Here is a 24,268-nt window from a genome sequence, read left to right as displayed (position 1 = left end):
GCGCGCGCGCGCGCGCCTGTGGACGCGTATTTGTGAATTATTGAGTCACAGTAGCTCTCTGTAAGCGATAGCGACGCGTAGTCACTCTTCTCGCGCTTCTTTTACCTCCCACGCTCTCGCGCCCTTCTCACCTCAATATTTTGCCTCTCGGCTTTTTTTTCTACTATCGCTTGTCAACTGGAACGCCGGCAGCGATCCGGCGGAGGGCCACGTCCCAAAAAGTACCTGAAATTTTCGCATTTCCCATTCTTTGTGAAAACAAAGAAATCAGTTTTTCCCAATTATATCAGGCCGACGGATTTCCGTTTTCACTTTCGATCGAAAATCTTTCGTGTATTTACTCAATTTTTTACGAAATTCTGAATTTTTTTAAACGAAAATTATACAGATTTTTATGCTCTTTCTTTTTCACCGCAAATTATGCGGCTCCCTCGATTTTTCACGTCGCAGATTATCCAGCCTTTCGACGTATTATCTTTTTCGTTTATTTCTCCGATTTCAAACGAAACTCCGCGTCTTCGTATTCACCGAAATTTGATAAAAATCACTGAATCTTCTTTCACTTTCCCAACGTTTGTCCTTTCCATCAAATTTTCTGCTTAATAAATCCAATATTAACGCCAAATAAAATTCACTCTTCTCTTCACAGCTTGAATGATTTTATTATTATTTACAATTCCGACATAAATGCGATTCGTGAGGCGTGTTAGAGAGGTGCGCGGGGGTATGGACAGCGGGAAAAATATGCTGGCTCGATTCGCAATTCGAATTGGCTGCTGGTGAGGCGCGCGTCACGTTTTCTCGTCGTTGCTCGTGTCACCGGCTCGGAGCATCGCGGTGAAGAATCCCATCGGTCTTTGGGCGAGCTCCCTCGGTGGGCCTTCCTCGACGATTCGACCTTCGTCGAAAACCACGACCCTGTCGCAGTCCATCAAGGAGGCGACTCGGTGCTGCGGGCACAAAGCGGCGCATGATAACAATTGCTCGGGATGAATAATGCAGGCTCGAGCTACAAATCGGGTCACACTTTGCTCCGAATATTCTATCAATTAAGCTTATCGAGTGTTATTTATTTATAGCGATAAGATAAAACGCGCGTGGGGAATGATCGAGCCCGGAAGGAAGGTCGCTCGAACTTGGTCTAAAAAGAGGAAAAATATGGAAGAAAAGTAGGAAAATAGGAATTCCAGCTCGACCGGAACGCTCTCGAAATACACTCGGAGCCGTTCACCTCCCGAGCATAAAGGAGAGACAATAATAACAAACGCTTTGCGATTGAGGACATAAAACATGCGGAAACGCGGGCGGGAGTGAGACGACGCCAAATGGGAAACGGAGCGTACGTTTTGTGCCGTCTTCGACGCCCGTCGACAATGAAAAATATAAGTTATAAAAATGTTCAATAACCCACCGCAATGGTGATGAGCGTTTTGTCCTTGAAGGCGCTCGTCACTGCGCCGAGGAGCGACTTCTCCGTGGAGAAATCCAAAGCGCTCGTTACCTCGTCCAGTATCACGATCGATGATCGCCTCAGCACGGCTCGAGCCATACTCAGCAGCTGCAATTGGCCCGACGAAAAGTTTTCACCCCCTTCGCGGACCTCGAAATCTTTGGTCGGACATGAAAATTTGCAATTTTTTAGCGTTCCTTGAGAATTTTGGTCGAAATTGACGATGCCGAGGGATCGTTTTCACTTATTTTTACTCACCCAGCCCCTCGGGGTGGGCCCCGACGATTTCCTTCATCTGACCGAGCTCCAGAGCTCTCCAGAGCTCCGCGTCCTCGTACTCGCCGAGGGGATCGAGGTTTTCTCTTAACAGAATGCGAGAAAAACGTGATTGAAATCTCGGCAATGAATTCGCTCGATATTCAACGATGATCGACGCTCGAGCGTCGATCAATCATCGCCCGCGATCGTTCGTCATACCTTATACTGCCACTGAACATTATCACGTCTTGGGGAATCGCCGATAGCCTCGATCGCAATGTCGCCAACGAGATCTCCCGGAGATCAATGCCGTCGACGATTATTCGACCCTGTGACACTTGCAACAGTTGAAAAAGCGCCATCAGCGTCGAAGATTTACCGCTGCCGGTTCTGCCGCAAATTCCCAGCTTGGCAGGAGGCACCGAGAACGAAAAGATTCGCGTGGCTCTTGTGCTCGAATGGCAGAATTGATAAATCAACGAAGACGCCTCGATTGAAGGAAAAAGCGTTGAAAGAGCTTCAAAGAGTGAAGAAATTATATTATTTTCAACGCAATTTCTCAACCGCACCTTACCTTTTGTCCAGCCGGGATTCGAAGATTGAGGTTTTCGACGACCGGCTCGGCTTGGGAATCGTAGCGCAGGGAAACGTTATCGAAAATAATTTCCCCCCTCTCGGGCCAATTTTCACTCACGGAAATTCCTGGGAAGCGAACAACACATTTTTTCACGTTCCTTCGAAATTGAACATTCCTTCGAAAACTTTTTGACGTTTACCATTTTCCCGGTAATTTTCCTGCGCCGTTTTCGCGTACGATCTCAGCCTCGCGACGCTTCCCATGTACATTTCGATCTCCGAGACGAATTTTACGACCCAATTTAGGTAAATCGGAACGAGCAGCGTGTAATTCACTGCCAATCCAACGAGCGCTGGACTCACCCGGTCCGGGTACGTCTCCGCCGTCAGGAGGGCCGCGTACGTCGCCGTCACGACAACGGCTGCTCCCAAATAGTCCTGAGCACGCGATGAACGAGAAGAATGATAAAAATTACGAGAAACTCGGACCCCCGCGTCGGCTTTTCCCTCGTCTCGATGTGCACGGACGAACCCAATCGCTATTTTAATACTTCCTCCGGATTTAAACTCACCAGAGCGATTCCCAGCCACCTGGTGCTCGTGTTCAGCACGAGAAAAGCGTTTGTATTCGCGTCCAGATGCTCGATCATTTCCCTCATGAAACGTGGCTGCTGCTTCGAGGCTCTGACGATCGGCAAACCGGCCAAAGTTTCAGAAAAGTGAGCAGCCACCGGTCCGCGAGTGCTGAAGTTGAAGGATGAAACGAAATAAACAAAAACAAAAAGAAAAAACGAGAAAAAAAAAGTCTTGAAAAATTACATTTCGAGCAAACTCAAATCGATCGAATTCGCGAAAATCTTTGCCACTCACCTTCCCTCCAGCCGCTGCAACTCCCTCGCGCTCCGTCGATAGAATCTTTGGAGCACGTAATAAACGACGCAAGTTGGGAAAGCTGCGGCGAGGAACCACGGAGATATGAAAACGTTGACGAGGATCGCGGAGGCGCAGAGGAGAACGAAGGACGTCAGCCTTTGCAGGGCCGTTGAGAGTTTCTGTCCATGGAAAAAGGTTTGTTGAATGAAATCGTTAGTATTCCGCGATCGCCCAAGTTGATCGTAAATATCGCGAGGGTCTTTCGAAAGCTCACTTTGTCCACGACTCCCATGTCGGCGCTGAAGCGATTCAAGACTCGGCCGATCGGAGTTTTCTCAAAAAAGTTGAGCGGCGCCCCGAGCAGCCCCGAGATCGCTTCCTCGTGGATTTTCTCCCGAGACTTGGCCCCCGCCCACTGTCCCGCTGCGCTGTTCACAGCGGCGATAACGATCGAGCTGATCGAAAGAAGGACGTACATCCGGAAGTAGAAAACTGTCTGGAAAAGGAAACTCGGAGAGGAGAGTTTTCGTCGCAGCCTCGCTCACGCGAGTCTCTCGTTTTTCGAGCAAAGCTTTCTCACCTCCTCGCGAACGTGGATCGATTTTTCCGACTCGATGCCCAAGTCCGTCCACCGACTGAGCCACAAATCGGTGTAGATCCGCAGGGCTTGAGAGGCCAACGCTGCACCGAAGTAACCGAGGCTCGGGGCCAGCCCCCCGGCCTTGAGGTAACCCATCCAAATATTTTTCGTCACGAGACCCTCGCTGCTCTCGCTCGAACAGGAACTCGTCGATTCCTCGCAATCGGCGACTTCTCCAAGTGCCAAGAAAATCCGAATAATCATCAGACTCTGGAGAAAACGGTTGCGAGAAAAAATCTTTTTGGGCATTACGAGCTAAGCGAAACTCACTCTCGCTTTCCTCCTCGATGTCCTCGATCGTCGTGCTCGAATCCGCCGAAATTAATCTCTTGAGAGGCCGGTGATCCGACTCCCCGTTACCCTGGCTAATCCTAAGATTCGACGCGTTTATAAAAATCTACTTTCCCTGCTCAGCGAGCACTCAAACTTTAAAAATCGACTCACTTGCTCGTCGAACTGGACGTCGTCGACATCAGACGACGGAGCACGCTCCGCTCCCGGCTCATCGTCGCCTCCTCCGACGTCACGCTCACTATCCTAACAGAAAAACGTCAATTAACGCGAATCCCGAAAAGCCTTTGTCGCACAACAACCTTTTCCTACCTTCCGGAAAAAAGTTGTTTCAACATGCTGCTGTTCTGACCACCGTCGAGGACGCTGTGACGCTTGTTCCTGCACACCCCGAAACAATCGCATCGTCAAACGAAACCATTTCGTTAAGAAAGTCTTGATATTTACACAGGAGCTTAAAAGACACGTCTCATTTTAAAGCCATTCGTCTTATTGGCTCCTCAGACAAGTGTCTTTGAATTTGAAGAAAAGTACACGCAGGCTTACAGGCCCTGAGAGTTAAAAAACGTTGAACTTTTCATATTACGCGAGTGTACGCTTCTTACGAAGTTTATGATATACGTACACAATAACAACGAAGTATGCAATCAAGATCTGGAATAAAATTCGAGAAGATTGTCTTACTAGTTACAAAGATATGAAAACGTTGAAGATTGAACGAAATTGGTAACGAGCACTTTGTTTCTTCGTGGCTTGGCCCATTCCTGTCATAGGCGCTTTTTAATGCGATTTTTAACATAAAAAAAACTGTTGTATTTTCGCCAGGGACGAATGAAACTTGGGGTTCGGTCGCAGTGATAAATCCCCGATTAATTAAGGCAACTGCTGTACTGCATGCTAGTCAAATGAGTTCTGAATTTTCAAAACGCTTTTATACATATCTTATTAAGATGCAAAAATATTAAAAACGCTAGTTTTGCAAAAGCATCAACTGATAAATGCAAATTTCCACGCTGACACGTTTTCACTGGTATTTTTCAAATAATAATCTGCGTTTTTTCATCGATTTTGTTGCAACAAGTCTCACTTTGTTCGTCAACCGGTCCTCTGTGAATCCACCGTGTAGTTGTTTTTTTAACTTGATCGTTTCACTGTTGCAGCTAATTAAGTGAAAAAACTTTTTCATTCATAATTTCTGAAAGAATGAGTTTAAAGGAAAACCTACGTGGTGAATTCGTAGAGGATCGGTCGAGGAACAAAATGAGACTTGGTGCAATAAAATCGATGAAAAAAGGCAGATTATTCTTTGAGAAAATACCAGTGGAAATTTGCATTTATCAGTTGAGGCTTTTGCAAAACTAGCGTTTTTAATATTTTTGCATCTTATTAAGATATATGCTGTAATACAAATTCACTAACAATACGTTAAAGTACGTTAAAGTACGTTAAACTTGGTCTAAAAGCGTTTTGAAAATTCAGCACTCATTTGACTAGCATGCAGCAGTACAAGAGTTACCTTAATCGCTTGTAATTTCATTCGTTATGAGACAAGTTGAAAGAATCGATTTACAATTTCGAATTGATAACTCTGACATTAATTTAAAGTGATAATATCTTTAATTAGGGAGTGAAAATCGATCGAATTTAGACACCCATAAAATACGATCGTTCGGGCGAGATCTACCTTAATTGGGAATTACTCACAATCAGGTTTACTTATCCGCAAATATAAAAGGTACGAAAAAGCTGATAATTTGGAAGATAAAATCTATTGAAAAATTGTCCAATTAATCGATCCAACAATACCAATGAATGAAAATATTGATTAATCGCTAATGAACCTCGGAACGGTGTAACGACTTTCTAATATCGTCGGAGTGCTGCTCCTGCGAAGAAACGGCGGCGGATTTTTGGGCGGTTGTAGGCTCGTTGATCTCACCGCGACTCGATGCTTCCTCGATTTTCTACGCAGCGCCCCCCATTCCTCCGCAGGCACAGGTAGATCCGTGAGATCATGAGCGAGATAGCGCGATCCCGATAACGTTGATCTACGTAAACGCAGTGGCACGAAACTCGGAGGGATCTTTACACGAAACAGAGAACGATGCTCGATCTAATTATCTCGGGATCTATAAAAGTCGCTTGAAAAATTATTTTTTCCTCTCCATCTTCGATCTCCCGCTTTAAATTCCAGTGAAAAAATTATTTCAAACAGTGAGCAGCGAGAGCCCGAAAATGATAATTCGCATACACCTTTTTAAATAATTCAATAAATTGAAAAAATAAATAATAACGAAGAAAATAGAATTCAAATGAAATTGAAGTAAAAAAATGTTCGTAAATGAATTTAAATGAGCACGACGACGATAAGAAATTTTTATTGGTCTCCACCGTTCCAAAAGCCTCAATAATTTCTGCCGCATTCGAGTCCCGATGAGGTCTAATAAAAAACGTTAATTTAGCACACCTCTCGCATTGAATAACGACGACAATAACTCGAAAAATATTGTGATCGTTAAGATAATGAAAATATGATGACGATGATGAAGAATAAAACGAAGATAAAAAGGGGCTCACGACGTAGGCATCTCGATCGGTCGACCACGAGCCGTCATTAGCATTTCTGTGCTTAACCGATATCCCGATTCTCGAGATAAGTCTGACGAGCGACCAGCGATCCTTGGCCGTTTTGTGAATTTCCTTGTTAACGAGGCCCCGTCTTTGTGACGATTGCCGCCATTCCTCCCCCAAAATAGGATCGGAACTCTCGATCGTTGACTTTGTTCCCACTTCGCGCACTCCGCAACAATCCATCGCTATAATCTGCTCGAAAAGGTGAAAAAACGAAGATGAGAAATTGCGGGGTTTGGCACTTTTCTTCCCTCTTCATAAGGTCCGCGCATTTTCGGCAATTTTTTCCAACCCCCTCGCCCTGCTGGATTCTCAACTCACGTGATCGGCCGCTCCCAAAAAATCCAGCCTGTGAGTAACCATTATCACTGTTCGACCTCGGCGCAACAGAAGCTTTTGAATTCCGTTCTCGAATATTTGCTGACCCACTTGCTGGTCCAGCGCCGATAACGGATCGTCCTGAAAGATTTGTTGGACTTTTTAAAATCCCTTCAACTCGGAGTCTTCGAAATGGCTGCTTCCGCCTCGATTTCGGAGCGAGAAATTCATTAGAATTTTTTAACTTTGAAATTCTACGTTTTATGATAATTTATGAGTTTTTCGCATCGATTCGAACAATTCACTGACCAAAATGAGAGTGTCCGCGTCGCTGTAAATGGCTCTCGCGATCGTGATCCGTTGCTTCTGTCCGCCGCTCAAGTTTATTCCCTTCTCACCGATTCTGGTGAGATCCCGCCCCGGCAGAATGTCGACGTCCGGTTGGAGGGCGCAGGCCCGGAGGACGCTCCGGTACCGACGCGGACGGTAAGACGAGCCGAAGAGAATGTTGTCCCGGAGGGTGGCGTTGAGCAGCCACGGCTTCTGGGAGACGTAAGTTATTTTTGCATCTCTGGAAAGTAAAGAAAATGTTATAAAACTGGAGGTAAGGAACGAGATTAACGAAGGTCGTGGAAGGGCGGTTACTTTGCCCATTTAACTCGGCCCTGGAGCTGCTGCATTTCGCCGAGAATCGCGGATATCAAGGACGTTTTTCCGCTGCCCGTTCGGCCCACGACGAGAGTCAATTTTCCTATAAATAACGCCAAAATTGAGGCTTGCTATACAAGACTTGGCACTTGGAATGCTTCGTTTTTTGTTTTGAGAGCAAATTTTAAAGTGGGTCGACGGAAACGAGCGTCCGAGCGACTTTACCTCTCGGAATATCGATCTCTCGCACCGTCAAATAATTGTCATCGCCCCAGGAGAAAACTCCTTGGACCTGGAGCAACGGAGGCTCGTAAATGGAGTCGCGGGGCTCGGAATCTTCGACGAAAACGGTGTCAGTCGAGGAGCTCATTATCCCGGAATCTCGTTTCCCTAGCAAATGTGAATTCGCCTCTTCCTCATCCTCGTCGATGTTACCGAGGGTCCCGAAGGTCGAGGCGCTCCGGAGGCTCTTCGGATCGGGCTGCGAGTTGGCCTCGATCGCCGAGCTCGCGCGCTCCTCTTCCGGGGAGCTCGTTTCCGGGCTCGTTTCCGGTAGAACGTCCACGATTTCCGGCAGCGACAGAAATTCCTCGAGCCTCGAGGTCGATATCTGAAATCACGAGCTCTCACAATCCCTACCATTCGCTCGACGCTTTTCTCACCCGAAACGTGAGAAACACAACTCCCCGTTTACCGTTGCGTTTATTATTATCGGCACGATCACCGGGAATATGAAGAGCGGCACCGTCAGCTGAGAAAAAAGAGCCAAACTCGCGAACACGTTACCCGCGTCCAAGTGACGCTCCTCGATCCAAAAGTACACTCCGAATGTGAAGAGAGTCGTCAAAACCGACGAGGCGTGGGTCAGGAAGGCTGCGAACGTGACGAAAACCGACAGGGAGTTTAATCGAAATGGTAAACACTTGAAAAAATCAAATTTTTCAATGCCTACGCGAAGATAATCGAACGGCAATGTTTTTAGCGTCAAATTCACTGTTAAATTTATCGAATATTTTCAACTCCTTGGAATTTTCGAAATCGATATTATTTTATACAGTTTGATTTAATTGAAAGGCCTGTCAGCCTACGCAGGACGATGCCACTAATCGGCTGACAAAACCTTTTTTTTCGTCGGTCAAACTGTGTCAAAGAATTTCGATTTTTAAATTTGCAGCATGTACTGATTCATGGACTCTTAAAGAAAAATATTTATTCCAGTAACGCCTTGTAAAATCTTCAATATTTTGCAAAATTTTCGGTTTTATCACAGTAAATAATGCAGATTGTGAAATTCGTGGTACCGTTACTAAAATTTACAAAACGTTTAGTGAATTTTATCGTCCCCAAATTCATCGTGACGTCGAAATTTCCTAAATACTCGTCCGACAAAAGTTTCTACTGTGAACAATGAATATTCTCATTTTTTTCATAGAAAAATTCAATTTCTTTCCCACAATAAAACGACGAATTGGAGCTCGCCGCACTATCGCACGACGCTGAAGTTTGGCGACGTTCGAATCCAACGAAATGAAGGAAAAAAAGGATTTGTGATTGACCAATTATTTATCGGTTTCACGAAATATATCGGTGCAGATTGAGAAGCAACGAATTGAAAATTCGGGAGGAAACGAAATTGTAGAATTACTGGAATTATTGGAGGCTCTTTTTTACACAATTTCGTTGGACTCGACAGTAACGATTCAAATTGAATAATCTCCGTGTACGAAGTGAATAAACTTTACTTATGAGCGCCCAGTACAGCGAATCCTTGTCCAGCAACGAGAGCTCTTCGTTCCTAGTGTTTTTGACTCGAGCCTCGAACAGTTTTTCCCAAGCTCGGAGCTTCACGAGTCTCATCCCCTGAAGCACTTCGTTGACGAGTCTCAGTCGAGCGTCGCTCTTTTCCTGCGAATATTTAATCCCGTCCCCGTTTCCTCGTGACTTTAAACGAAGCTAACGACCAAAAGTGCTCTTCGCGCTCGGTGAAAAATAAAAATTCATCTTACCGCAACCATTTTCAAGTTGGACGACATTTTTTTACCCAAGTAAAGCTGCAGCGGTGTGACGATGACGATGCAACAAATCGCTCCGATAATCGCGCTTATCCCGAGCTTGACGTACAGCAGAAACACGATCGCGGCGATCTGGAAACGCAGAATCAACCGATCGAAATTCTTTTTCACCGCGGTTACCAAGCTCACCGCCGCACGATGCCGATTTACCTTCAGCGGAATCGCCCAAGTGTAGTGCCCGATCCAGAAGAAGCTCATGACGTTGTAGACGTCCTCGGCCATGAGGTTCGTCAGCGTTCCGATGTCGGCAGCCTGGCCATTCCTCTGCCAACTTTTTTCCTTCGCGCTCTGCTTGCTCGTCGGTTCCTCCTCCTCGGATATCGTCCACGAGTAGAGGCGGAGAGATTTGTCGTAGACGAGAGCCTGCTCAGGAAATGTTTATTGGTGGAAAAATGAGGGGAAATTTGATGGTGGAAAACTATTGTCGAAATGTGATCGTACTTGGAGCGCGGTCCGCAGCCGGATCCCTTCGACGTTCAAAAAGTGGGTGGAGGCTTGGCTCAGCGTGCTTTGGAAAATGGCAGCGAAGAACATGAGCAGACCGACGAAGTAGCCGTTCTCCATCAAACGTCCGAAGGTCACGAATCCCTTGGAATGCAAATGTTCATTTCGCTTTTTCGATCTTCCAAAAAATCTCTTCCGACTGGGCCTACCTCGAATTGAAGACTCCTGGAGATCCTCACCGTCGAATTTTGTCTCGACGACACGTCATCAACGATCCGGGAGATTGCCATGGGACCAACGAGAGTCGTCGCGTCACCCAAGAGCTTCAAAACTCCTCCAATTGCGAAGCAAGGCCAAACTCGTTCCCAATAACAGGGCCACAGTTTGATCTTTCCGTCCGAGCGACTTTTCTTCTGTCGTTCCAATCAAGGGGGTTGAAATAATTGCATTTTTTCATTCGAGTCTCACAAGGGGACTAAAAATCGCACATTTTTTTTCGATCTATTCTTATTTTACTATCGTTTTTCTAACCCTGCTTTCGAAAATGTGACGAAACTTGCGGAACTGCACGACGGTCGATTCCTCATCGGGAAGCTCGCCCAAATCGTTGAGGTCGAGTGGGCTTCTGTATCCACGTGTCAAAAGATCGACGACCCAATGAAACGTGAGCTTGCCGACGAACGTCGAGTACTTGTGCCTGTAAGAAATTCTCCTGTATCCAGTTCCACGAATCTCGTAACGTTTGCTCTTCTGCATCTGCATCGTCAAGTACCATAGAATTATTGTTGTGCTTCGGCTTTTTTATTTTTTTAATTTTATTATTATTATTTTTTTTTATTATTCTTGGACCGTCGAGAGTTTTATTTTCGAACGCGAATTCGCTCGAAATAAAATTCTAATGAAAAAGCAGCGAAGCATTAAAGGTTGCAGTAAATTTTTCTTTCATCGTTTTATTAAATAATTCGCCATGCTTTTATGCTCCGGAGCTTTAGGCACGGAATGAAAAGTTTTGATTCCTTTTGATTTGACTCATTGAGGGGAAAAGACCAAAATCTTGAAATTTTCGTTCAACACAGCTACGCTCCCTGGCTTTCGTGGCCACGCGAAGTTTATTATTCCGTGAAAACTGGATCAGCAAATGGCCAGCTGTTATACTAGCCGAGCCTGGTCAGCGGAAGAACATTTTCATAGAAACAAACAAGCCGAGAGCAACTCCGAGGCCAAAATAATATTTAGACGTTTCTTGAGCATGCGTTATTTTGCTATGACGTTGCGAAGGCTCTCGCACGAGCTCGCTCGAGCGGTGCTGAGGTTTACGGAAATCTGTCGTCTTTATTACCATTCGGTAGAGCACGTAAGAATCTACGGCCGACAGAAATCCGCTGATCAACGCTGTCCCACCTGTAGTTATGGTTCGAACGTGACTCGCCGTCAAGCCGTACCTGAAAAACGTTCGAGTTCAGTTTTCCACCAGTAGCTCAACGACTGATAAAAGAAAATGGACAAAAATTGCGTTCCCGAGCAGAAAAATGCAACGAAATTTCATTTTTTTTTTTTTTTTCATAAAAATGAAGTAAAATTGAATTTTTCGTTATTTAATCGAAGTGATGGTCGATTACAACCTTTGCAAATGATAAAGTCGCCAAGCCCTGGCGAGAGCGACAGTGGCAAAAGATCCGCCGGTCCCAGCGAGCCCGAGGCCGTCCCTCATCTCGGTTTCTCGGTGAAGAAACCAGCAAGAAATAATAGCCATTAACGAAAGTATTTGCGAAAGCGGAGCCAGCTCCATCATCGATTCCGACAACTCCAGCACGAGGAACAGCGTCAAAATTATGCAGAGGACGCTCCGAAGTGTGTGCAGGGGGAGGAGACGCGTGGACGATCTGCAACGAGGAGAATTTTCTGTGCTTTTATTTCTTCACTCTCTCGTCCCTCCTGTCGCGATACCGACGAATCCCCATTTTTCACCATTTTCAACTTTTCCTTTCTCAATAAAACATTTCTTCTCTTCCGCGAGGCCGGTCAAAGACCCGAAATTCTCCTCTAAATATTCGCTAAACGTCAGTGAACACCGAGCAGCGATTGAACAGATAATTTCGAGCTGGTGAAGGCTCGTGTGAAATTAGTCTACTCGCCCCGAAGGGAGTCAAGGGGCAAGGAGGCCGCTCGGTGAAATTCAATTTGATGAATGAGTGCGCCCGCAGAGAGCGGGAATTCCCGTATGTGGAAGCCCCCCGCTCTCAGTGGCTGCATCTGGTTTCATTCATTCTCCAATTTCACACGGCCCGGGGGGAGGCGACTCTTCGTTGAAACATTCCGAGAAGGCTGCGGCCCGATGACGTCATGCGTGACTCGAACGCAGCGACTCGAGTATCGATCTCGGATCGGCTTTGACACTGATCTCGTCTCGCTTTTACAAGACATTGGAAATCTTATCGGATCTCGTACGTCGAGGAATCTGCGGCGCGGATAACTCATCCGCGCTGATCGAACGCTCCTTATTTTTGCGCCTCTAATCTCGACACGGCGATTCGCATTCCCGCTGGACGCGGAGCGCCGGTTCCACTGTTTTTATCGATTTTCTCGAAAACAATGTTCTCTCACCGTCCTCGTCCGGGTGCTCGCCGACTCGGTCGCTTTCTCTCGCTTTTAAAACTCTTTTATCAACTGCTAAATCAGTCGAGGTTGGAACTGGGGCTGCGCGTGGAACATTTGGAAATTTCATTTGAGCGTTACATTTATACTACTGTACGCTCGAGTTTAGAGCGAGTTTGGAGTCGCACTTGTCGGTAATATCCTTCCTAAATCAACAACCTTCTCCAGCAGCCACGCGCGCCATTTCAATCGATCATTTGTAACGCACTCACGTTACTACGATTTTCTCTCTTCGAACGCCGCACCGAATCGTTCCGCGATCTCTCTCACTCTTCCTCCCTCCCTCGAGTCGCTTAGAAACTCGTTGCTTTTCGTGCCAGAATTTTAAACGCATTAATAATCGAATCTCGGCGACAAAGAGGGCTCGAATCGTTTGGTTATTCGATGCTGGTATTTCGTTCGATCGAATTTGGCTCAACGGCAAATGAGCTTTCCGGTTTTTAAGGCCTCGCATTCGTAAACTCACCTTCGAATATCGTCTCCGCGCTTGTATTTGACGACGATGCCAATCGTTACGAGAAGCACGACGACCGCGACCGCCAAATTGACGAGCTCGACGAAGCAATCGGACCTCGGGGATGCGCTGCCGATTTTTTTGACCGTTGTACCGTTCCCGGCCTGCCATGACCAGACGAGGTGCCAACCGGAAGTTGGCAGGAGACGGAGAAACGCGGTGTCCTCGCAGAGACCCATTGTTCGCTCGAACTCTTTGGCTTGTCAAAAGTTTTATTCCTCGGTCGAATTATAACTTTATTTCGTTTGAATAATTGACATATCTCAATGATTTTGCTCCTCGTCGGAGCCGCTTTTTTCCTCGATACCGAAATTATATTTTTCTACGTTTAGCACAGCCCGCTGACCCATAACTCGAAAGTTTTCGTATTTTTCGCCGCGCGTTTTAATCTCGCTCCGCTTTTCTCCGTCGCTCTCGGCGTGTCACACGGCCAGTGTGACCCCAACGAACTCGTTATTAATTTTATAATCCCGCCAGCTCGACTCGACCGTTATCCACGCGCGTTTCACTGCTCCCGCAAATAAACGGCCCCGCGGAGCGCTCGCTCAATCGCACTTTTCGCACGGTTTACCTGCCCCGAACTGTGCTCGCTGTTCATGATCTCCTCGATCTTTCGTCGCAACTCGCGTGCTCGCAACTGGATCCGATATCCTCGAAATTTTCGCCAGTCGAAAGTCCGCTTTCGTTTTACGGGGAGCGATTGAAAAATTACAATTTACTCGAGCCTCGATCCTCGAGGGGGGCTCGCCTTTCAAAATTATTCCAATTTCACGCTTCGGTCTTTGAAATAAGCGAAATTAACGGCTCTTAAAATCGAGCTCGTCGATGCGTCGGGACCCTGCGCTCTGGAGCCCGACGAGCTCTCTCGCCGAGCTCGGTGTCCCTCCGAGAGGTCCCCGCTCGCGTTAATTGTTTCGATAAAATACCTCGCGCCGTCTCTTGCTCGCTCGCGCTCCGTTCAAACGCGATTGTACATCCGCGCGTTCGTACAGGCGAAGGAGCAATCGTCAAAAAGTACACAAATAAAGTGCACCGATCGTCAACGCCGTAAATCCGAGAGCGATTAAGCACGCCTCGAGAGTTGATAACAAAAAAATATTTAAATTGAAAAAAAAAGAAACAATGAATTTGGCTAATTCGGCAAAAAGTCTCGATGACGGGGACAATCGCTCTGCTGCCTTATCTCGAAGCACGTGTCATCGATGAACGCGATCCGCCAAAAAGCGACGTCCGCACTCCGTCGTCAATCGCACTCGACTGAAAGAACGAAAGATCTCCCTTCGCATTTATTATATTTATATGTGTATACACACGTCCCGTACAGAGGTACGAATGTCTGTGTGTGGGCACGAAGAGTTTTCTGTGGAGCAGCGAAGCAAATTTATTCGAAACGAGAGGGAGAAATTCCCAAGTTGTTATGTATAGTGACTCACGCCAGTTTAGTTTAAAAAAGCATGAGACCGAGAGCGAACGAGCGAGAGAAAGAGGGAGGCTTGCGAGAAATTCCAGTGAATTGAGGCAGGTGAATCGTCTTAGAAACGTTCTGGAGTTAATCAACTATTTTTCCCATTTTTGTATTCTCATCTTTTGTCTTCCTCGTTTGAAAACAATTTTTATTTTTATCTCTTCTCCCATCATTTTCGTGCGGCATTGTAAACCATTCAAAGTGGTACAAAAGTTGCACAAAAAGGGTCATTATTAAAAGATTGTAAATAGGATAAATGTGAAATTTGTTTTTTAAAAAATCGTTTTTTCCTTGTTTGCACGATTTTAGTAATTCGCCCTCCAAAGCTAGACGTAAATTTCCCTCTTCTTGGCCACCGCCAGCTCGATCGGTTCGTTCGTCAACACGAGAATAGCCTGCAGACAAATGAAGTTTGAGCAGTGAGTCCTCGCAACGACGATTTCAATTGGACCAAGTCTCGACGAGACTCACCTCGTCGATGTTCTTGTCGAGATCAGCGACCTGCTTCTCGTGGGTCACTTTTAGCTTCTCCTTCTCTCGTCCCTGCTTTATTTGAATGTTTTTTCTTTCGTCCATAAACTTTTTAATATTGTTTTGTTTCTTTTCTCGTAGACGACGCTCCTTGTCGCCCTTCGTCTTGAGCGCTTTGTCGTTCATCACTTCCTTCGCCGTTTCCGCTGAAACCTTCGCCTGGTTCGTGTTCATTTCCTTGATGTCTCTGAAACGAATAATTTTAAATTGACACTCCGATCGCTCGAGTCCCCGATAAACCGTGCTTTCATTTCCACTCACTTGTCCTGCTTTATTTGCAGCTGCTTGGTCTGATTCACCTGGACGATCTCGATGACCTTTTTGAAATCTTCTCGTCCCGCAGCTATTTGCTTCTTGTTCAATTCCCATTCCTCCTTCCGATGCTTCTCGACCATCGCCGACCACTGGGCGATCTGCTCGCTTATCATTTTCTTCAGATTCGCATCGCTTTTAATGGCAGCTTTGCTAAAGGGCAGACGAAGACAATGATTCGTCACAATTTTAATTAGCTTCTCAATCGTGTCGATCGTTTATCTTTTTTCACTGGAATGATCTTAACTCTTTTCCCTTGGCCGCTTTCTCGAAAGCTGTTATGTGATTCTTCTGCATCGTTTGTCGCTCCTTCAAGTGCTTCTTTTTCATCGCCTCCAACTCTTTGAGCGCTTTCTTACCGGCTTTGTAAGCCTTGTCGCGCCTCAATACGTCCAACGTAATTGGCTCCAGCTTCCATTCGTCTTACGAGATAAAACAATAATCGTTTAACGGTGACGAGGAATTTTGGTGAATAAAAAATCGATGGTGGGATGCGCTGGGAAACGAAGGTAATTTCGTTGAAAAATGGCTTGACAATATTCAACTTTTCAAACCTTTTTTCTTCTGCTCTTCCTCCTTCTTCTTCGCCTCGGCTTTCGAGTCGGTTTGCTCGATTCCCATGCCCTTCATCGCCTCAGCTTGCTTCTCATTTCCTTTGCTAAACGCACCCGGATCCGAGAGCATGGCCATGAAATCTACGATAAAAACGTTGTTTGTTTAGCTCTTTGAGCAGTTTACGAACGATGAAAACGACTTTTGGAGCGACTCCAAAGACATTTAAATCACCTTCGAATCCGTCCGGCACGTAAATTTTCAGCTCGATGTTGCAGAACAGCATGGGCAAGGCCATAGGGAAATTGGCCTCGGTTTTCAACGAGATGTGCCTGTAGCCGGCCTGCAAACCGTCCAGAGGCAGAATCCTCTGGCCCAGCAACTTTCCGCTCTCTTCGTAAACGCCTTCGACGTGCAAGCACCAAAAAATATAAAAATATTAGTCGCAACTCGAGAGCGAAATTTTGATTGGACGGTGAATTACCTAATCTCAGAACGGCCAGATCCGGAAGCACAACTTTACGAAAGAGAAAGGGATCCTCGTTGTAAACCGGGTTCAAACCGTTTCCTGGCACCATTCGCGTTCGAAACTCTTTCTTTATCGTGTCCGCTGGCAATCCGTACATGTCCACCTCGACGTACGTCCCGACTTTTTTGTCCGACAGAAATTGGCCAGCGATCACCTTTTTGGGGCAAAGAAACACTCGTTTGGATCGCGTTTCCACTTATATTTCGTCAATGGATTCTTCACCGGGTTGACCGACGAAAAATTGTCATTTCACCTGGACCGAACACTGAGCCGTGATCACGCCGTCGACACCCTCGGCAAAGGGGTCGAAAGTTTTGTCCAAACGCCTCATGAATTCCGGCTTCAGGAGGTAACCCGAAGTGTTGTTGAACTCGAATTTTCCCTGGTTGAACTGCATCGACAGATCGGGGGTCTGGAAGTTCAGGGCCACCATCTGACAGCCGGCGTTCCAGAAGACCTGACGGATCGAAAGTTTTTTCATAAATATTTACAAAAAATGGCCTTTCTTGCGATAAAAATACTTGAGATCTTCGCGATCGTGAATTCGGCTTCGAACCTGGGGCATGTAGTTGGAGGAATCGGCTCTCGTGCCCTTGGGATAAATCCTGCTCATCTGACGCTTGTTGTAATTGACGAATTCGACGCCGGAAGTTTTGAGGTAATTGATTGCCGCGGTCTCGGAGAACGAGGACATGTTGTGATGAATATTTTTCTCTGAAAGTTGCAAAATTTCATTAAACTCGAGCCGAAATCCAAGGCTTTTTCTTTTACTTGAGCAAAAAAAAACCTCGAAAAATTACTTTCAGCTGTTTCGAATCCTTGAAATTTGATGGGCTGAGCGTAGTTGATCATCGATGATAGCCAAGGATGGCAGGCCATCGTGCTGCCGGTGTGCTGCGGCATAGCTGCGGCGTCTCCGCCCTCGGCGCCTTCCCCCCCTGCCGGAGCTTCGGCCGGCGCTTCTTCCTGGAGAAGGAACATTATTTCGGTCAATCGATTGGGAAATTCTTTGCAGAAGAACGAGAACTTTGGAGTCCATTACTTTGGGCGGTTCCGCAGGCGGGGCGCTGGCATCCTCGACGACCTCGTCCTTCGCCTCGAACTGCCCGGACATGAACAGCTCCAGCTCGACTTTCTCCACTTCCGGCTTGAGTCGCTTGTTCTTTATGAGAATTTTTCGCTTCAGGGCGGAAGGAGGCGGCAGCGGAGAACCGGGCTCGAGCTGTAAATTTTTCGACGCCTTCAGTGCTCAATCTCGCCCCCTACAACTTCACGCTCCAACGACCTTCTCTTACCGGATGCTCCTTCAGCGGCTCCTTCAATAACAACTCCCCGAGAATCTCGTCGAAGTACTTTGCCAGTTTGTACTGCTGCTTGAGACAACAGTGATTCTCGATACTCAATATCACCGGGTAGTCCGACGTCACGAACGCACAATCTCGCAGAGCCACTATCACGTCCTTGAACAATATGTCCGTGCACATCGCTTTACCGTGGGTTATTATCGGCTCCTCGTCCTCTCCTTTACCGTCCCAACAATCCAGCTCCACACACCTTTTAATTCGACACAAAAAACCGATGAATTATTTTACCATTCTTTGCTCATTTTTGCTTCCTCATAGAGGAAGCTATGTGATGATGAACATTTTTTTTTTCCAGTTTTCAATCTAGAAAAAATGTCCGGATGTGTGTATGTGTAAAAATTCGTAAAAAATTACGAATTCTACGACGTTTTGAAATTTTCATAAAAAGGGTGTCGACGCTCTAGCTTTCGAAAATTTTAAGATTTATTAATAATTTTTTTTTTTTATAAATAGACTATCGTAATAGGAAGGTTGGTATTGAATTTGGGGAATATCGGTTGAGCGGTTTAAATTTTATGATTTTTTGAATTTTACGAAAATATGAGTTTTTTAAAAAATCGTCTAACCGCTTCAATTTTTGGAACTTTTGTAAGATATTGTGTATAAGTCTGTACTTCCTCTATACTTTCCAGCAAAGTTGTCGAAATTATTTAATTTCAATGTAAATAGAAAAACGATGAAAATTGAAAGTTGCAAATTGTTTTTTCTGATGGCTCGTCATTTAGTTTTTTTTTATATGAATTTAAACAAAGAGATAAATTAAAGTTCGTAAAAGAAGGTAGAGAAAATACATTATTTCCTTGTATAAAAAAAAAAATGCTGCAAATTAAAATTTGCAAATTGCTTCCTCAAGATTGTCAAGATGCTTAAAGCTTCCTCTATGAGGAAGCCAAAATGAGAAATACAGCACCTCACAGAGTAAGCTTTGAGCATCGTGCATCTTGACCATCTTGAGGAAGCAATTTGTAAATTTTAATTTGCAGCATTTTTTAGCTGGGTTTTCATTGGATCAACAATTTCATCGAATCGAATCAAATTTTATTATTACTATTGGGTAAATTCTATGAGATTTTCTCCCAATTATTCTCGAGCAAAGATGAAATTTCAGCATTTTATTTGATGGTTTATTAGAAACGAAAATGGTAAATTCCCAAAATTTGTTATTCTTATGCTTTTTCTTCTGCTAATGAAAAAAAAAAAAACGGTTCACCTGCAACCAGCGAGTAGAGTCTGCCGGTACATTTCGACCGTGCTTTTGCCACCGATCTGCCGTCCGCTCAGGTACGTATTGTGACTAGAATTTATGTAATAATGAGCCAGAGGCTGATCCATGTCCATGTACTCGTCCAGCCGGTCCAAAAACACGGGGGCATTTTCGTCCGACATCAAGTAACGGATGAAGCCATCCTTGGTCATTTTTCCTAAAGAGATTCACCAAAGTATCGTGAGAATTTCCATCACCGAATTTGCGAAAGGCTGTGAAAAATTGTGTCGATTTTTTTCGTACTGTCAGCTTTCGCCTTTTCGTCCGGTTCGTAATCGTTTATTATCTCCATGCATCTCTTGTCGTCGTACATCGGATACATGATTTCATTGAGGCGTGGATCGCGCTGTTTCTCGTTCATGAAACAAACCAGTTGGTCTACGGTTATGGCCTCGGCTTTGCCCTTCGTTCTGAAAATGAAATATTATTCTTAACTCGTCCAACTTTCATCGGTTTCGTTGGCTTTTCATTTATCGGGATGGATACTGACATCGATTGGAAAAGCTCTTCGATGTCGTTTCTCGGACACAGCTTGTGATAGAGGAAAGTGAATTTATCCAATGTGAAAGCGTCCGACTCCATTTTGTCACTCTGCAATGAAGAAACATTTTTTTCATGGGTTTTGGCAGCAGCTCAAAATCGAGGGAAGTTTTGGCTCAGCCCCGCTCTGACGAACCTTCCCGTTGGGCAATCCCAAATCTGCGAGCGCCTGGTAAACGAGCTTCTCCGTTTTTCCGGATGCAAAAGTCTTCGATATTACCTTTACCGGAACTTTGCCTTTGGCGTCGACCATGAATTTCAACCTCATCCAACTGGAAGGACAAAAACGATCGGTGGGCATAACGAGGCAAAAGAATGTTGGAAAAAAAAAAAACGAAAAACCAGAGAGAATGGGAAACGATAATTTTTCTCGGAATTTTCGGTTCTCCAGTCGGGAACGTCGCGAAGAACGAATCTCTTGTGTCATCGATTATTTTGGAGAAAAACATCAAAATTCAGATCACACTCGAGTGACTAAACTCTGTCGAAACCGTTTGACGAGACCTACGACTCATTCTCGATTGGCAAAACGAACGAAAGCATTACTCACTGCTTCATTAGTTGTGTAGTTGGACAAACATTACTGGCTTTCGTGTTGTGCGTGATTAATCGTAGCCCGGCTTGCCATTCCTGCGGGAAAAAAAAAAAATATATGAATGAAAAGCGTGAGGAGAGATTAACAGAATTCTGGAAAATAATCAATTCGACGCTTCACCTTCGCCTGCTGAGCACTCGTGCACACAATGTGCTGGTAATTGATATTCGTGTAATCGACGCCCGAACAAATCGTCAAACTTTTCTCGTCCAATTGCTCCACCGTGCCGTGCTTGCTGAGTTTGTTCAAGAGTTTCGGGTCCTGCAACATTACGAGAAAAAGTGAAGTCTCGAAGTTTTATATTTTCTCAAATCATTCGCAATTGACCTTCGATGAAGGTTCTAATTTTACCTTCGGCGTTCCACCGTAACGAATGTCGCTCACTTGAGCGAGTTCTATGACTTCCCCGTCCTGGAACAAGGTTTTTTTCAATGAAACTCGAAGTGGAATTGAGCATCAAAAACTTTTTTCCATCTTACTTTTCCTTCGCTCTTCCAGTAGAAGAAAAAACCATACTCGTCGCATTTGCACAAGCAATTTGGCTCATACTCGGTATTTTCCTTGTCTTCGAACCACCGGTCGAAGGTCGCACCGGTAAGGAATATTTCGGGCGTCGGAATCCGCCAGTTGAATTCAACTTTTTTCGTCATTTTTTTTCACCTCTCGTAAGATCGAGCCCGTGCTATAAAAAGCAGCTTTTAGGGTTTGTACTCGACGCCCAACCGACTTTATTCGTGAAATTTTTCTCACTGAAGAGAAAACTCGCGAGCTTCGAGCCTCGTAGGTCGTGGAGACTTTATTCAATTAGCTTAATGCATTTTAAGGGATTATTCCTTCGATACGAATATATGGGTCACGTTATATAAATCTTCGCCCCCTTTTCGTCGGTTTCGAAAATTCTCAAATGGTTTTTCTTACGATTTTTCGTCGATTTTATTTCGAGTTTGATTCAAATTTATTTACAATTTCGTTCGATAAATATGAAAATATATTTTTGCCTATTTTATCCTAACTTTAGAGCGTATTTACAATTTTCATTGGATTTTTGTTCACAGAATTATTGTCACACTCGACAATTATCCTCGTCGATCCTCTACTTTGTGCTTGGCTTTCAATTGACTTTTATTCTCGTCTGTGTCTTTTTTGGCGATGTGCTTTATTCCTCACTGCAATTTTTCCTTCTGTCGATTAACGATTCTTTGTACAAAAGGCAAACGGTACGCCCGCAGCGATAAAACCGAACCGGCAATCGCACCGATCCAATAAACGATCACGTGCTCCATAAACGTGGTACCCAGACAGCCGTACTTCAGAGACGTTGCCAGAGCCGGATTAAAGTAACCACCGGAATAGTTGAACGCTGCAAATCATCGATTTTTTTCATGTTTATGTAATCGAACTTTTTTTTTCATTTCATTGCAAACAAACTTTGAGTCACGTGCAACCGTTTTTATAACTCCGTTTTATTGAAATTGGTTCTTCATCTATTGAGATATAGAGAAAACGAGATTTTGGCAACTCGAAATTCTACGGAATGATTAAAAAATAGGAAAAAATTTGTCAAAAAATGAGATTATAAAATGCTTCTTTACGTTTTTCAATGTTTTTGTGACTCCTCTTCGATTGAGGCGATTGAAAATATGCGGTTGCGAGTGTTTTTACTATATTTTTGGATTACGGTTTTCCGGTTATTATTACTGGACGTAATTGAATTGACTGTAATTAGAAAATTAGTGGGTTTCAAATGACAGCACGACTCACCAGCTACGACCAAGGTCGTTCCAACGAAGGAATCGAGTATGCTGCTAAATCTGGGATTCAGTTCGCTCAATCCCCGAGAAACAACTCGACATATGCAGGTGGCAATGCATTCGATGAACGCGCCAACGATGACTGGCACCTGAAACAACGGAAAGCGATGAAAAATTTCGAAACTACAGAAATTATTTGTTCCCCACCAAAACCTTCTTTTTTCATTGGCCCCTTCGATCAAATAAATTTGAAATATTGATCTCCCGAAGAAGAAAATACAAACGAAAGTGATCTCGGGACCCAAAAATACCTGCAGGTCGGTGGTGCAATCCTCGAAAGCCCGATTCTTGTGGGTGGAAACGATCTCCATGGCCCAGAGCAGTTGAACGTATCGAAAAATCGCAAGACCTCCCACGAGCTCGGCCCAGATCAAAAGAAAAGTGTCTCTCAAGGATTTCGTGCCTTCAACGAGGTCCTCGATGTGCGTGTACGGGCAGGCGGTTGCGTCCTCCCAATTCATGGACCACCAGATCGTCAGTACGAAGAGATAAATCGCGTACATAGAAACGCCCCAGTTATCAGCGACTGAAAATGTCAAATAATTTATTCGATCGACGCTGCTTCCGGTTTGACAAACGTCAGTTCAGAATTACTGACAGATATTGCGACGAGATAATAAAAAAAAAAAAAGAAAAAAAAAGTCACTGAATTCATTTACTTTTTTCACAATATTTATTTGTACAAACAAAATTAAATTTTGCAACGTTCAATCAACGTCGTTTTTAATTGATAACGAATTATTGTTATTATTATCATCATTTCGTATAAACCGAGACTTAAAAATGTGATGGTTTTTGTTGATCCATTGAAAAAATGATGTTGGAATAGTTTTTTCAATTCCCTTTTGTACAATTAACAATTGCAGCCTCGTGTAATTGTCATTTGAGCGAGGCTTCGAATTGAAATAACGTAAAGCAGCAATAATTTCGATACACACTTATGATAAGCTCGAAGCATGCACCGCATAGCTCGGCTGTCGCGATTCCCTCGAGGAAGAGAGCACGCACGAAAGGTTGACGTATGTAATACTTGGTGTACTTTCGAGACCAGTATGCTATTAGACTGGTCAATACGATGTAGAGCGTCGAGACAGCCAAGGCGAAAACATTTCCGACCATCTTGATGTCCTTCTACATAAATCTCTCTCTCTCTCTCTCTCTCCCTTTTCCTCTCTTCTCAAGCCTATTCCTCAATAATAATTCAAATATATAAAAAGATTAACATTTTTATAAATTTCAGATTTGAAGAGAAAAACGAAAATGGAAAAATGGAATTTAGCTGAAATTATTTAAGTGACTCAAAATTGGAAAAACAATTGAACGAAAAATTCGATAAGAAGCACGAATATGAATCGATCGAAAAATTATTTCGAGCTCCAAAATCGATGAAAAATTGGATAACTTGAATTTTTTTCTCATCGCGTATCGAAAGGATATTCTATACTTTTTAGCCCAACGTTGCGGAACGTTATTCAACTCACTAGCACGTTCAGTGTACTTGAACAAGTAGAGGAAACTGTTGGAGCACGAAATAACTTTCACGAGCACCACAAACGAGCTTCCCGCATGTAATTGTCGTCGAGAATACACGAGCGTGTGACGATTAAATCCTATGCAAAGTCGAGTCGTCGTGTGTGGAAGCTGCGTGCTTCGGTTTCGGCCCGCGAGGAACACTCGTTTTTTCGTCCTCGATTTATCAAGAGACTTGGTTAACAATTATTTAAAAAAAAAAACTCGTTTATTCAAACTTTTCTTAATAGCTTTTGAATCGCTCTTCGCAATGCGTAATTTCGTAGCTCGACTCGGTTTTTCGAGGCCAAGGGAACTGGCGAGTCTCCGAGACTCATCGCGAAGGCAGCCCTGCCAAAAAACAAAAAATATATATATATATACATGTATTCGGGTGTATAATATACACTTTTGAAGATTCTTAGT

At 44.5% G+C, this 24,268-nt stretch overlaps 3 protein-coding genes across 10 annotated transcripts; all 3 read right to left on the bottom strand.

Moving 5' to 3' along the window:
* Nucleotides 1–642: 642 nt before the first annotated feature.
* On the bottom strand, nt 643–14,802 carry Sur (Sulfonylurea receptor). 5 transcript variants are annotated; one of them, XM_043425366.1, is made up of 29 exons: nt 13,323–14,802; nt 11,824–12,084; nt 11,541–11,643; nt 10,733–10,957; nt 10,411–10,614; nt 10,199–10,345; nt 9,908–10,120; nt 9,692–9,829; nt 9,428–9,590; nt 8,380–8,558; nt 7,911–8,295; nt 7,683–7,788; nt 7,347–7,608; nt 7,041–7,178; nt 6,666–6,911; nt 5,930–6,171; nt 4,401–4,469; nt 4,242–4,334; nt 4,068–4,168; nt 3,738–3,970; nt 3,432–3,653; nt 3,155–3,336; nt 2,857–3,028; nt 2,485–2,722; nt 2,283–2,410; nt 1,928–2,115; nt 1,709–1,812; nt 1,412–1,608; nt 643–950 (listed from the first exon to the last, which is right to left on the bottom strand). In XM_043425366.1, the coding sequence occupies exons 1-29, from the start codon at nt 13,547–13,549 to the stop codon at nt 792–794; spliced, it is 5,325 nt and encodes a 1,774-aa protein (XP_043281301.1). In that variant the 5' UTR covers nt 13,550–14,802; the 3' UTR covers nt 643–791. The 5 variants fall into 5 exon arrangements, with proteins under 5 accessions (XP_043281301.1, XP_043281302.1, XP_043281303.1 ...); XM_043425367.1 differs by having other exon boundaries at nt 3,738–3,967; XM_043425368.1 differs by having other exon boundaries at nt 13,942–14,802.
* Nucleotides 14,803–14,928: 126 nt separating this feature from the next.
* Nucleotides 14,929–21,281, bottom strand: LOC122414274 (1-phosphatidylinositol 4,5-bisphosphate phosphodiesterase-like). Its single transcript, XM_043425378.1, has 20 exons — nt 21,002–21,281; nt 20,874–20,933; nt 20,643–20,783; nt 20,478–20,557; nt 20,064–20,199; nt 19,878–19,978; nt 19,631–19,797; nt 19,334–19,544; nt 18,055–18,313; nt 17,802–17,981; nt 17,560–17,725; nt 17,316–17,473; nt 17,013–17,216; nt 16,715–16,913; nt 16,465–16,635; nt 16,233–16,373; nt 15,926–16,100; nt 15,628–15,831; nt 15,307–15,553; nt 14,929–15,230 (listed from the first exon to the last, which is right to left on the bottom strand). The coding sequence occupies exons 1-20, from the start codon at nt 21,170–21,172 to the stop codon at nt 15,162–15,164; spliced, it is 3,240 nt and encodes a 1,079-aa protein (XP_043281313.1). The 5' UTR covers nt 21,173–21,281; the 3' UTR covers nt 14,929–15,161.
* Nucleotides 21,282–21,430: 149 nt separating this feature from the next.
* Nucleotides 21,431–24,215, bottom strand: AQP (aquaporin). Of its 4 annotated transcripts, none has more exons than XM_043425383.1 (5): nt 23,778–24,215; nt 23,272–23,522; nt 22,585–22,859; nt 22,284–22,422; nt 21,431–21,882 (listed from the first exon to the last, which is right to left on the bottom strand). In XM_043425383.1, the coding sequence occupies exons 2-5, from the start codon at nt 23,450–23,452 to the stop codon at nt 21,686–21,688; spliced, it is 792 nt and encodes a 263-aa protein (XP_043281318.1). In that variant the 5' UTR covers nt 23,453–23,522; nt 23,778–24,215; the 3' UTR covers nt 21,431–21,685. The 4 variants fall into 4 exon arrangements, with proteins under 4 accessions (XP_043281318.1, XP_043281316.1, XP_043281315.1 ...); XM_043425381.1 differs by having other exon boundaries at nt 23,272–23,516; XM_043425380.1 differs by having other exon boundaries at nt 23,815–24,215.
* Between the last annotated feature and the right edge of the window lie 53 nt (nt 24,216–24,268).

The sequence above is a fragment of the Venturia canescens genome, chromosome 8 (assembly GCF_019457755.1).
Source record: "Venturia canescens isolate UGA chromosome 8, ASM1945775v1, whole genome shotgun sequence".
In the NCBI taxonomy this organism is placed as follows: Eukaryota; Metazoa; Arthropoda; class Insecta; order Hymenoptera; family Ichneumonidae; genus Venturia; species Venturia canescens.
Note: the sequence above shows the minus strand (reverse complement) of the source record. Positions and strands in the feature narration are given on the sequence as shown.

Coding starts and splice junctions, on each gene's coding strand:
- Sur (XM_043425366.1), bottom strand. CDS start 13,549: ATGGGTCTCTGCGAGGACACCGCGTTTCTCCGTCTCCTGCCAACTTCC. Junction 10,615..10,732: donor GTCACATTTTCGAAAGCAGG/GTTAGAAAAACG, acceptor TTGGAACGACAG/AAGAAAAGTCGCTCGGACGG. Junction 3,337..3,431: donor ACATGGGAGTCGTGGACAAA/GTGAGCTTTCGA, acceptor TTCCATGGACAG/AAACTCTCAACGGCCCTGCA.
- LOC122414274 (XM_043425378.1), bottom strand. CDS start 21,172: ATGACGAAAAAAGTTGAATTCAACTGGCGGATTCCGACGCCCGAAATA. Junction 17,474..17,559: donor AGGATTCGAAACAGCTGAAA/GTAATTTTTCGA, acceptor TGCAACTTTCAG/AGAAAAATATTCATCACAAC. Junction 16,914..17,012: donor CGGCTCAGTGTTCGGTCCAG/GTGAAATGACAA, acceptor TGCCCCAAAAAG/GTGATCGCTGGCCAATTTCT.
- AQP (XM_043425383.1), bottom strand. CDS start 23,452: ATGGTCGGAAATGTTTTCGCCTTGGCTGTCTCGACGCTCTACATCGTA. Junction 22,860..23,271: donor ATGCTTCGAGCTTATCATAA/GTGTGTATCGAA, acceptor TGACATTTTCAG/TCGCTGATAACTGGGGCGTT. Junction 22,423..22,584: donor ATTGCACCACCGACCTGCAG/GTATTTTTGGGT, acceptor CCGTTGTTTCAG/GTGCCAGTCATCGTTGGCGC.